General features: G+C 55.3%; 1 protein-coding gene across 1 annotated transcript; it reads left to right on the forward strand.

The window, feature by feature from the left end:
- Window positions 1–4,672: 4,672 nt before the first annotated feature.
- Window positions 4,673–11,533, forward strand: CUNH5orf49 (chromosome unknown C5orf49 homolog). The gene is made up of 3 exons (XM_042695197.1): window positions 4,673–4,900; window positions 10,359–10,475; window positions 11,141–11,533. Exons 1-3 carry the CDS (start codon window positions 4,673–4,675, stop codon window positions 11,318–11,320), a joined length of 525 nt encoding a protein of 174 aa, XP_042551131.1. The 3' UTR covers window positions 11,321–11,533.
- Window positions 11,534–12,379: the final 846 nt, after the last annotated feature.

The raw sequence follows: 12,379 nt of genomic DNA on the forward strand, positions 1-12,379 counted from the left end.
GAGGGCGTGGGCGGAGAGGAACCGCTCACTCTGCTCAGTCCACCCATGGGACCCCTGGAGTGTGTGACAGCTGCCTTAGTGGTGAGCGTTGAGGACGGGGTGCCAAGAAAGTTGTTCAAACTGGGGCTGGGAAGGTGGCTCAGGGGTAGAGCGCTGGCCTTTAGCTGAAGAGCTGAGGGACAGCGCCCAGGCCCAGAGTTCAGGCCCCACGACTGGACACCCCCCCCCCAAAAAAAAGAAAGAAAGTTGTTCAAACTCAGATGAAATAGGACAGACCCCAGGCTCTACACCCCAGGAGGGGCGAGGAGGACTCCTACCTAGCAGCAGCCTGGGTGCCCGGCCCTACTGCAGAGCCTCAGGTGATCAGGTGATCAGGTAAGGGCGTGCCCGACAAAGTCCTTGCCCTGATGGTAGGCCGAGGATTTGCTTCTGCTTCTCAGGGAGGGGACCAGTGCCGCCCAGCGTGCTGAGCCCACGGTTGGTGGGTTGGATGGTGGGCTGCCTATCCCTTTCTTGAGCTGCTTGACTGCCCTCCTTCAAGCTTTGTGGTACAAGTCAGAAAACCAAACACTTCGTTGTTGTTCTTTGGCTGTGGGGCTCCATCAGGAGGAATTTTGCCTTTATAGACTTGAACAAAAATCTCCACGACTCCCAGGGTCTCTGGCATGTAACACATACAATTTGTGGGTTGAACTGATATTTTGGGCTCCTATGTTTGCAAGAAACAGTATCTCTTAATAATCCTACTGTTTTTAACTTTTATTATGGAAAATTTTGAGCACATATAAGAGTTGAAACAAAGAGCTGTATAATGGATCCCCATAAACTGCCCCCCCCCTGTATTGGGCATGAAAAATTACCATAATTTTCCAATCACATTTCATCCGTCTTTCCCCTTTTTCTTTTTTTAAGCTGGACCGTTTCTGGAGAAATCCGAGCTATTATTTCATTTTGTCCTAAATAAGATACTTCAATGTGCCCTTATGACCATTTTTCCTAACCATCCATCATTGCAACAAACACAATTAATAAATACTCCCTTATTTAATATCTGGAGTAGAACTACATTCCAAGTGTCTTGTGTGCTCTCAAAAATAATCTGAACCAGGAAACAAAGCTTACATCATGATTTTAGCTCTTATATCACTCTTGCTGCATGGCTTCCATGCTGGTAAGTTGTTGTGGAAATTAGATGTTGATCCGCAGAGGATTCTACATGGTTTGCTGTTCTCTGACCTATTCCCAGGTCTGCTGTATCTCCTAGTGAGGTTAACACTCCATCCAGAAACTTCCTTAAGTCCAGCTTGGTTTTCTTTCTCTTTTCTTCCTCCCTCCTCTTCTCTCCTCCCCATTCTTCTCTTCATCCTCCCCCCACCTGCACCCTCCCTCCTTTCTTTTTCTTTCTTTATTCTTAGTATCTTTGCTGTATAGTCCAGGCTTATATTGAGCTTATGATCTTCCTACCCCAGCCTCCTGAATATTGGATTACGGGTGTGAGCTACCACAAGTCAGCTTCTGTTTTCCTAGGCAAAAATGCATCATCAGAGGTGTGTTGTATTTTCCCTCCTGTTCTTTCTTGGTGTTGTTCAGACTAGTATGCAGTTTCCTCTGTGACGGGCCTCCTGAATCCACCTCCTGAATCCACCCTGCACCATGCATCTACGCAGATTCCTGCAGTGATTGTTTTTGTTTCCCCCCACCCTCGCCAGTAGATTTAGCATCTGTTGATTGTAACCTGGATCTGTCATTTCAGTAGGTCTAAAAAAAAATTTAAAAACTGAAGTGATTTCCTAACTCTATCATCCCTTCGACTTTTTATCCTTTTGTCTATAAAGGAAAAAAATTCTCACCCACTCATGTACCCTAAAATAAAGTTTATACAGAAATAAAAGAATGTAGAATGAATGTTTTTATTTCAGTAATAAGGGTTGGTGAACATGAGGATTTGGTTTGCTTGCTTTAGGATAACGAGGAGCTATATGTTGATGTGCTGTGATGTTTACTGTCACTGTTATTGCATTTCGGTGCTTGTATGAGCAGTGCAGTGCGTCTTGATCAGTGTCGCCCTCCATAGTCCTCCACATCTTTTCTCATCCCATCTCTACCTCGTTACACAGTTTGGTTTTTACACATGTACCGTAAACAGAATGACACCCTTCCCTGTTCCTTTCGTGTTTTGATCACTGAAATTGTCCCATTTTGGACCTGTGGGGTACCCTCACCCCTGATGCGGTGGGATGTCCCTGTCTGGCCCAGGGTTGAGGCTATCCGAGGAGCCCGGGCGCTGTAGGGTGGTGGGGACGCTGTGCTCATTGCTAACGTGGCCATTGTTCAGAGGTTTGGCCCCATGTCGAATCATATGAAGTCACAGCTACTGTTACTGTGAAATGAGCCAAAATCAAGTGGTCATTTGAAAGTCTCAGTTTGTATGTCTGGTGCTGAAAGGTACTGACCACCTAGACTTGGTCAGCGGGTGAGCCGGCCTGCTGGACTCCAGTGAGTGCCTCCACCTCCACTGCTCATCTGTGGAAGGAGTGGCGGTGTGGCGGAAGCTTGTACCTCCTCACCGTGGGCCGCAGCCTGTCGCCGCGGGAGGCGGTTTGGGGGGAAAGGGGGATATGTCCTCGTTGTACAACAGCACTGACACAGACTTGGAAAACTGGGCCAGTGAGTTGGACCTTGCCCTGGAATTCAAGATGTGCTTTGAGTTGTCAGGAAGTCCTCCTAGCAAGCCAAGCTCAATTTCCAGCAAACACTGTATGCAGAGAACTAGTTACTCCAGTTAATTCTCTCATGGGTTAGATCCTGTGAAAATAAAGTTCACTTACTGTTAGGCCACATAAATTGAGTTTATAGTGCAATTTAATAATTATTGCAAAAAGCTTTTAACTGTGAGATGTAGATCTATATAGATCAGCCTTGTTTTAAAACATTTCCAAACAGCAGATTTTGGAAGGCAGAAAGAGGAGGAAAAGTTGTTTGAATGAATGAACGAATGCACAGGATTTTCCTCACCTCAGTTAACAAGGATTTATAAGAAGCCGCCACTGGCCATCCAGGACTCAGATCACAGAAGTGCTTCTAAGGGAGTCTCTGTTCAGATACTGAGGAAGGGGGGGGCTCCCAGCAGTTCTGGAGATTCCCTCAACAGCTGGTGACATCTGCATTTCCCTGAGCTGGTGACATCTGCAGAGTCCTGTCTCCCCCACACACAACCCTCGAGAGAGAGGCAGACTGTGGTGGTCCTAGTGGTGGACCTGGTCAGCAGTGGTCCGGGGCAGCCTGGCACTTGCCCACACCCATAGCGTGCCCTGGGGCTGAGCTAGAGCTGTTGGAAAGGTGCGGAACACCAGCCCTGAGCGCAAAGCCAGAGGAGACTTGGCTTCGCTCTGGGTGCAGGGCCTCGGGGCTGAGTGGGATCTGAGTCACCTCCAAGCCCAAGCAGATCTGCCCCTCTGCATGTTCACTGTACCCCAGGTTTGCCTGCAGTCCCTTGCTTGGCTTCTTTTGCGAGTTGTCATACTTCTTTCTTCCCTAGCATAGAAACTTGCAAATGCAGGTTATAGATGTAATGTAAACACGCGTTCCATCACTATTTCATTCATGTACTTGAAATGCTTAAGAAATTGCACAGGAAATTTATTTTAGAAGGAATTGTCCATGTTCGTCTCACCTCATGTTTCACCATCACGGCTGCCTTGGCCTGCATCCTCTCCGCACTCCGCCCCCTCCCCAGCCCCATTCTTCACATGGACTTCCACCATTCCAGGGGTCAGCCCTGCTAGAACATTCCATGGACAGTGACACACCTGGGAAAACAGCCTCTCACCTCAGAGAGATGCCTTCCAGCTTCCCCTGTAACTCCTGGCTTCTCCGAGCTCTGCCCCCCCCCACCCCCCACCACCCCTGTGGAGCTGACCCCAGCTCCATCCTGCTCTGGAGCTGACCCCAGCTCCGACCCCCCCCCCCCCCCCCGTGGAGCTGACCCCAGCTCCATCCCTCCCCCCCCCCCCCCGTGGAGCTGACCCCACCTCCGTCCCGCCCCGTGGTGCTGACCCCAGCTCAGTCCCACATCCCTCCCCCCCCCAGCTGACCCCAGCTCCGTTCCCCCCCCCCCCCGCGTGGAGCTGACCCCAGCTCCGTCCTGCCCTGTGGAGCTGACCCCGGCTCCCGTGGCCCACGGGCCCCTCAGGCCAGGGCTGCCCAGGGGTCGCAGGGCTGAGCAGGCGCTTCCTGCCCTAGGGGACAAGATTGGCATCTGGAATGGCATGGGGCCTGTCCCCTGCAGCTGGTCCTAGCAGGGAGAGGACGAGGGAGAGAGGGAGGGAGGGAGGGGAGGTGGAGAGGAGGAAGAGGAGGACGAGGAGGACGAGGAGGGGGGGGGTCGCCTGTCCCAGGTGTGGAGGGGGAGGAGATGGTAAAGGGAGAGGGGAGGAGGAAAGAAGGGAGGAGAGGGGGAGGGAGGGGTAGGAGGAGGGCAGAGGGAGGAGGGGGAGCGGGGTCAGGGCCCCGCCCAGCCCGGCCGCTCAGCTCCGCCCCCTCCCCGTCCTAGCCGCGGTTTCCAGGCAACGGTGTGGACGCGGGTGGACGTGGCAGACGCGGGTGGACACAGGGCGGACGCGGGCAGACGCGGGCGGACGTGGGGACTCAGCCTGCGCGGCCCAGACACGCCATGACCTCAGCGGCGGGCAGCCAGGGCCCCGGGGCGGCCGGGGCGGCCAGGATGTCCTGGATGGCCGAGATGGCCGAGATGGCCGAGGAGGACGAGGAGGAGATCACGGCCGCCACACTGCGCGGCAAACCCCGGCAGGTGCCCACGTCGGCGCAGGCCACCACGGGCTACGTCCCCCCGCGGAGACTGGGCCCCAAGGAGCACAGCTACTACAACCGGCGGGCCGAGGTGGGCGTGGCGGGGCGCGGCGGGGGCGCGGCGGGGGCGGGGCGAGGACGGGTAGTGGGCGGGGCGGGGCGAGGACGGGTAGTGGGCCGGGCGGGGCGGGGCGAGGACGGGTAGTGGGCGGGGCGGGGCGGGTCGAGGACGGGCAGTGGGCGGGGCGGGGCGGGGCGGGGCGAGGACGGGTAGTGGGCGGGCGGGGCGGGGCGAGGACGGGTAGTGGGCCGGGCGGGGCGGGTCGAGGACGGGTAGTGGGCGGGGCGGGGCGGGTCGAGGACGGGCAGTGGGCGGGGCGGGGCGGGGCGGGGCGAGGACGGGTAGTGGGCGGGCGGGGCGGGGCGAGGACGGGTAGTGGGCCGGGCGGGGCGGGGCGAGGACGGGCAGTGGTTGGGGAGGGGCGAGGACGGGTAGTGGGCCGGGCGGGGCGGGGCGAGGACGGGCAGTGGTTGGGGAGGGGCGAGGACGGGTAGTGGGCCGGGTGGGGCGGGGCGAGGACGGGTAATGGGCGGGGGAGGTCCTCCCCCCCCCCCCGAGGTGGACGGAGGCGGGGCGAGGACGGGTAGTGGGCGTGGCGGGCTGGGGTGGGCGTGGCGGGGGCGCGGGAGGGCGTGGCGAGGACGGGTAGTGGGCCGGCGGGGCGGGGCGAGGACGGGCAGTGGTTGGGGAGGGGCGGGGCGAGGACGGGCAGTGGGCGGGGCGGGGCGAGGACGGGCAGTGGACCGGCGGGCCGGGGTGGGCGCGGCGGGGGCGTGGGCGGGGCGGGGCGGGGTGGGCGCGGCGGGGGCGTGGCAGGGGCGTGGGGAGGACGGGTAATGGGCGGGGGAAGTTCCCCCCCCCCCCCCCCGAGGTGGACGGAGGCGGGGCGAGGACGGGTAGTGGGCGGGGCGGGGCGAGGACGGGTAGTGGGCGTGGCGGGCTGGGGTGGGCGTGGCGGGGCGCGGGGGGCGGGGCGAGGACGAGCAGTGGGCCGGCGGGGGCGTGGGCAGGGCGGGGCGGGGCGGGGCCTCCTGCCGTGGCCGGGCGGGGTTCACCGTAGGGAAGGGCGGCAGAGGGAGCCTTGTTCCTGCTGGCAGGCACTTGTAGGCTTGATGTTTTGGTGTGGGGTGGGAGTTAAGGCTGCGGTCCCCGATTCCTATCCACCAGACACCTCCCTTCCCTTCTTTTGAGTTGTATGTTTGAAAAGAACTGTTAAAAAGAGAAAAAAAAAATCACGTATTAACTACGCTGTGCATTCCAAGTAGTTCCGCTAGTTCACGACTAACAGGGCATTAATGCACAGCGTGGGATAAACACGATCCCCCAAAGTAAGGAGACGATGTTCTAAAGCCTATGCTGTTTTACTGAGAATTATAAAAATCTATCTGCCTTTTTGATGTAATAAAAACTCAGAACTTACCATTCTGAAGAGCATGTGTAAAACTCAGAACATACCATTCTGAAGGATTCTGTTAAATATCACCTTGATGCCATGAAGAGCTATGATGTTTTTTAAAAGCTGCAGTAAGGACTCTGGGCACATAGGCTTCCAAGTATTGATGCTCAGAATCAGACAGAATTGGAGGATTTGCCCACCTGGACTCAGCACCTGGCATCCCAGAAAAAGCAGAGCAGAATCCCACAGTCCTGTGGACCAGGCACAGTCAAGCACAAATGAGCAGCGCTGTGCCAGCTAGGCCCAGTTAACTCTTAACTCTAGTTGGCTGATAAATGGCTTCAATTTCCTGAGACCAAAACCACCCATGGACAGAGAGACAAGGTATCTGTGAAGTGACTAGGGACCTGTCACTTGGAAGGAGATCAGGACAGGAAAGCCCCTTGGCCAAATGGGACCCACTGCCTGTTTCAATAAAGTTTTATTAGAACACAGCCACATAGCCATTCATTTGGTATTGTCTACCACCTGGAGTTGAGTATCTTTGAGTATCCCTGCAATCTGCTATACCCAAATTAATTACAGCGTGGAGTGGGCCTTTACGCAGAAGTTCCCTGCCTGCTCTAAGGCATCCCTGCCTGCCTTGGGGAGGAAGGACCAATCAATGCAAAGTGGATTTCTGGAAGTTTCAGCACACTTATAACTGGAGCGAGCAACAAAGAAATTCAAGACTTGGAACCTTTAATATTGCATAAAAAAAAAAGTGGTGTAAAAAATACTAACAGGTGAAGAATCTTGAGAGCAGTAAGAATAGCAAATGACATTTCCAAGCCCTTTTGAGCAGCTGGGAACCAACGGGGATGATACCCTCCCGAAGATTTTACACATTGGTGGTTAACATCTAAAAGATTCAAGAAGTTTCTGATTAGGGATCATTTAGAATAAAAAGGGTAAACTGAGTCACAGGGTCACTGAAGACTCAATCTACAGCCACATGGATTATTTCAGGCTGTACTGGAGCTCAGCAACATTGCAGAGTTAGCTCTCTGTCAATGCTTGGTCTGACCACAAATGTAGACATTTCTCATTCTCCAAGTCACGGGATGGCATAGGGCCCAGGGCCTCTGGGAGGTACTCTATAGAGGATTCCTAAGGAGGAATGGGAGTTACAAAGAAAAAGGGCAGAGGGATCTCTTGCCCTTCCCATATATGGAGACACAAGTCACCGTCCGTCAACCAGAAAATCAGTCCCTCACCCAACACTGAATCTGCCATGCCTTGAGGCTGGAATTTCCATCGCCAAACTGTGAGGAAATCCCATTCTGTATAAGCCACCCAGTCTGTGGCATGTTACAGTTATAGCAGCCAGAAGACCTGATGAATATGCAAACACTCCCAGTGGTCCATGGAGCTCATCAGCTTCTTGATGCTGCCACAAAATACCTGAGATAATCCAACTGAAAGGAGAAAATGGTGGTTTGGACTCAGGGTTCTCTCAGAGCTTTGGGTCCTTGCTCCTGTGGCTTTGGGATTCATGATCATTTGTTCCTGGTGCTTTGGGCCTGTGGGGAGGCAGCAGATGGCAGCAGAAGGGTGTGGTCTTGGAGGTGAGCCCTCAGCCTCCCTGTCTGTCAGCTGTGCAGATTGGTCTGGGTCACAGGCGTCCACGTAGAAGACATGCAGGCTTAATCGAATAAAGAGCTGTGAAGTGACCTGTAGGATGCCTGACGTGAACACAGCTTGGGTTATTATGCCCCGAGAGAGATTACTAGAGCTGGTGCTCACTGGATGTTGAGTCCTGGCAGCTGTGTCCAGCATCCCTGAGCCCCACCCCCTTGCTGGAGATGGACAGAAGTGAGCGTAGCAGTCTGAGCCTCCCTCTGGTGGCTTTCAGTCCTCTAATGCAGCTGGACCCCGAGAATCCCAGAATTCCCACTCAAGCCTGTTCCTGTGTTTACAGCCCATGAAGATGGGTTTGTCTCCTCAAGCCACTAGCTACACTAGCTTGGGGCGGGGCGGGGGGCCTCCCTAGGGGCTCCAGCAGTGAATTCCCCCAGGAAACAGGGTGCCAGCGGCAGCAAAGCAGATTCAGTGCAGCGGTGCCTTAAAATTACTTTTCTGCTGCTGCTTCTGCCCTGTGCAGTGTTTCTGCCAGGGAAATGAAAAAGCCGAGTCAGAAGCAAGCCCTTTGTGGAGGTTTTGATTAAATCTCTCAAAGTTACACTAAAGAAAAAAAACAAACCCTAGATGGTGTTGCACTATGCTGGTGGGCCAGGGAATCTGCATTCCCAGGGAGGCTTGGGTCTGCAGGCCTCACCTCAGCTTTGGGGGAGACGAGCCAATGCCCCTCGCATGCAGGTGAGGAAGCCCAAGGTCTCCACCTCCCTCCACACAGGGCAGGGCAGGAAGACGCTGTAGAGAATCACACCTACCGCCCAGAGCTGGAAAGAGCAGACTCCCAGGAGCCAGCTCCCTGTGCTCCAGGGGGGGCCACGCTCCAGGTGTGGAGAAGGGAACCAGGGCTCTGACGTCAGCCTCCCGGTTAAGATGGAGGAGGGCTCTCCCCCTGCCATCCACGAGCGTCTGTGAACTGTGACGTGGGGTTCCCTCCCCACAACACGCTCCCTGTGGCTTCTCTCTTGATGCCTTACCAGCCGCACAGGAGGGCAGAGATTTATTTCTGCCACTGCTATCTTCTCTGCAATCAAAGCAGAGCCCGGCTCTGATGCTCCACAAACTCTCACCGCACGAGTGAACGGGAAGGGATGTGCGCAAAGTGACGTGTGGAAAACACAAGCATAACCTAGAAGATGAAGTGGCCGCTTCAGGTTGGAGCATGTGCGGCTTGGGCCCCAAGCCGGGCCCCCACCTCAGGGCTGGTGGCTGGTGTGGGCCACCTGATGCTTCTCTGTGTGTGTGCCGGATGGGTTTTTATTGGCCAGGGGCTCATCCCCAGGAAATGCAAGGCCAGGAGGAGCAGTGGGGCTGTCTTCCTCCAGCACAGGTGGAGAGGTTGAATTCAAGGCCCAAGTTCTCCTTCAAAGCCGGCAAGGGAGGGAGGGAGGGAAGGAGGCACGGAGGGAGTGAGGGAGGAAGGGGGCGGGAGGAGGGAGGGAAGGAGGGAGGGAGGAGGGAGGAGGCCGCACGCCAATCCACAGGGATTAAGTGCCACTGTCAATTACCACACCACATGAGCCATGTCATCACCCTGTGTACCTGTGTGAGCTGTGTGTCCTATACTTCATGTGCACATGTGCCTACGTGCACACGCACATTGGTAGCTGACATTTGTATTCTCTCCCAGGAAGGGTTGATATAAATCATCTTTCATGACTGTGACAGAATACCCGATGCAGGCCATTTATGATGGCTCAGAGTTTTGGAGGCTGGAAGTGGAAAGAGCAGAACACCAGCCCGGTGGTGAGGGTCGCCCTTAGCTACCCTGCTTCGTGCCCTGGACAGCAGTGGCAGGGGGACATGTCGGGGCAAGAAGCCTCAGGATTGGAGTCTCACAATCCCTTCCCTGGCACGCTGCAATGGCCCGAGGCCTTCCCACCAGGCCCCGCCCCTTCTACCCTGCGCCATTACCACCACATGTACCGAAAACCAACCCTCCACATGGGGTCTCGGGAGGTGGGATTCGGGGAAATGATCAGGTCGTAGAGTGGAAGCGCACAGATGGGATTGGTGCCCTCATAAGAGAGGCCTGATGGAGTGTGTGCACACTCACAAGTGAGAAACCAGCACACACCAGACACGGAATCCACCACCTTCACGCTGAACTTCTGGCCTCCAGAGGAAGAAACCCATTTAAGTGTGGGCGCTAGCAGCTAGAGCGCAGGAGCGGGTCTGTCAGGAAGTCACCGGGGAGTGGAGGAAGGTTGTCAAACACCTGCTGTCAGTCCTGGCCTTGCAGCGGCCTGGGCCTGATCGCGCTCACTCTAGCTCTGGGCTGCACACCGCAGCTGCCCTTGCCTCAGCCACTTCCCACATAGTCCCAGAGATTAAGCAATCCTGTCTTCACTGAGCTCCCCAGGTTTCAGTGCTCAGCTTCCAAATGACCCCTGGTCCTCTTTCTCTTCTTATTTCCAGACAGGGATCATTTCTCTCTATGACTGTTCTTATAAGCACAGCCCAGGTTATAACCAGAAATTACACCGTGATGACCGAGAACACGCAAAATGCATGGGACTTCATATTAGTGAGGAGGTGAGCTAAGATAGAATCCTAATAAATTGTTAACACATCAATAGTTTGGGTATATTTGTGGATGTGTGTACACATATGCACACATGCAGGAATGAGCGTCTGCAGGCAGTATATGCACGCATGCACATGTCTGCATACGTACACGGTTACTTGTGTGTCCTTGTGTGCCCACATGCATACCACATATGTGTATATGCATGTGTGTGTGTGAGAACACACACGTTGCTCCGTGTCACTTCCTTTGCACTTTTATAGTTCCCTTCCTTCTCTGATGTCTTTTGTACATGACCTGTTCGGATCCTTTTGTTTGGGGCTGCAGAATTTGACAAGGAAAAGTAGTCCAGTTCTTTCTGACAGTTAAAGTGGATTGTCTGAGTCCCAGCTGTCACAGTTTCCCTAGGGACCCTCCAGGGACAGAACAACACATAAGGAAATTGTCTCCAAACCTAGACTGAGCAGGGCCATCAGATGGCAGCTGGCAACTGGCACAGGCCCTCAGGTGTCCCCAGAAGGCTCTGAGCAGAGGACACAGCTTCGCCACCGCTGCCGGAGGGGACTTGGGTGTGGCGTTGGGAGGTCCACCTGGGTGGGACCAGGCTGACGCGTGGGCCATCCATCCGTCCTGAGGGCAGGCGACTGACCCACGTGCCGCTCCTCCTCTCTAGGAACAGGAGAGGACGGTGGGGGTGCGGTCCTCCTCTGTCTACGGGAAGCGGATCAACAATCCAGTGGAGCCCCTGAACCGAGACCACGGCCGCGTGAACCATGTGCAGAACGACTTCTACCGGAAGAACGACATCCCCAGCATCGAAGAGCCGGGCTTTGGACACATGGACCCCGCCTGAAGGGGTCTCGGCAGCCTGTGGGGGGCGCGGCCAGCACAGAGAGGGACAGGCATCTGGCCCGCTGCCTTTTGGGTGACCTCTGTGGCCCAGCCCCTTTCTCACCGCGGTTGTTGGTTGAGAACCAAACACCTTTAACACATGGGGACATGGGGAGTGTGAGGACTTTTGAATGTGCCCCCAATTCAGATTAAATGACCCTGGAGAGGGGCTCATTGTGAGCGCCTGAATTAAAGGCACCTGGCTCCCCTCAGCGGCGGCTGCGCGGTTTTGTCCTCTTCAGGGGAAGGCGGTCAGGGCCGGGCCTGTGCGCCCGGTGTGAGGACACAGCCCAACCAAGGCATAGGATGGACGGCCCCTCGTCTGAGCTGCCAACCAGTGGCTTTGACAGGACTGAGAACGAACGTCCCAGTAAGGACGGCCTTTCACTGCTGCTCCTCAAAGGAGAAACAGCCCCAGGCCCCGGGAGAACCCTGGCTTGGGTGTTCCTCAGACGCAGGGAAAATTCTCAACTCCTGCGTTTTCTTGTTCTGTGATCAGTCATCCAATTGTTATTTTTTGAGCCTAGATTTTTCTCATCTTAATTTCCAAACCTTGACCACATTTTTGTGTGACGCAGTGAGCTAGCAGAGGCCAGGCGACCAACAAGGTCTGTATACCACCCAGCCCCAAGGAAAGGCCATCAATCTGACCACCTTCCTCCAACTGGTCTCCTGGGGATTGAACCCCAGGCCTCCTGTGTGCTAAGAACCCCCCCCACTCCCCCCCACTACCTCCCCACTCCCCAGCCCCCCCCCCCACTCCCCAGCCCTGACTGTTATTTTCAATACATTCTTTTATTCCCAGTAGCACTTTTAACCTAAGGTGGAAATGTTAACTTTGAGAAGTAATTTGAAATGCACTCAAGTCCTAGGATGCCAGCAATTGTAAATAAAGGAACCCCAAGGAGAAATCATCTCTCCTCCTCTCCTCCCGGCCCTGATGGAACTCCCCGCAGGCTCCCTCTTGACAGGCAGGTGATCTAATTAACTTCCAAGCCAGCATCCCCATCCCTCCTTTCAT

The sequence above is a fragment of the Dipodomys spectabilis genome, unplaced genomic scaffold (assembly GCF_019054845.1).
Source record: "Dipodomys spectabilis isolate Male_0828 unplaced genomic scaffold, ASM1905484v1 ptg000179l, whole genome shotgun sequence".
Taxonomy (NCBI): domain Eukaryota; kingdom Metazoa; phylum Chordata; class Mammalia; order Rodentia; family Heteromyidae; genus Dipodomys; species Dipodomys spectabilis.

Coding starts and splice junctions, on each gene's coding strand:
- CUNH5orf49 (XM_042695197.1), top strand. CDS start 4,673: ATGACCTCAGCGGCGGGCAGCCAGGGCCCCGGGGCGGCCGGGGCGGCC. Junction 4,901..10,358: donor ACTACAACCGGCGGGCCGAG/GTGGGCGTGGCG, acceptor TCTTATTTCCAG/ACAGGGATCATTTCTCTCTA. Junction 10,476..11,140: donor GACTTCATATTAGTGAGGAG/GTGAGCTAAGAT, acceptor CCTCCTCTCTAG/GAACAGGAGAGGACGGTGGG.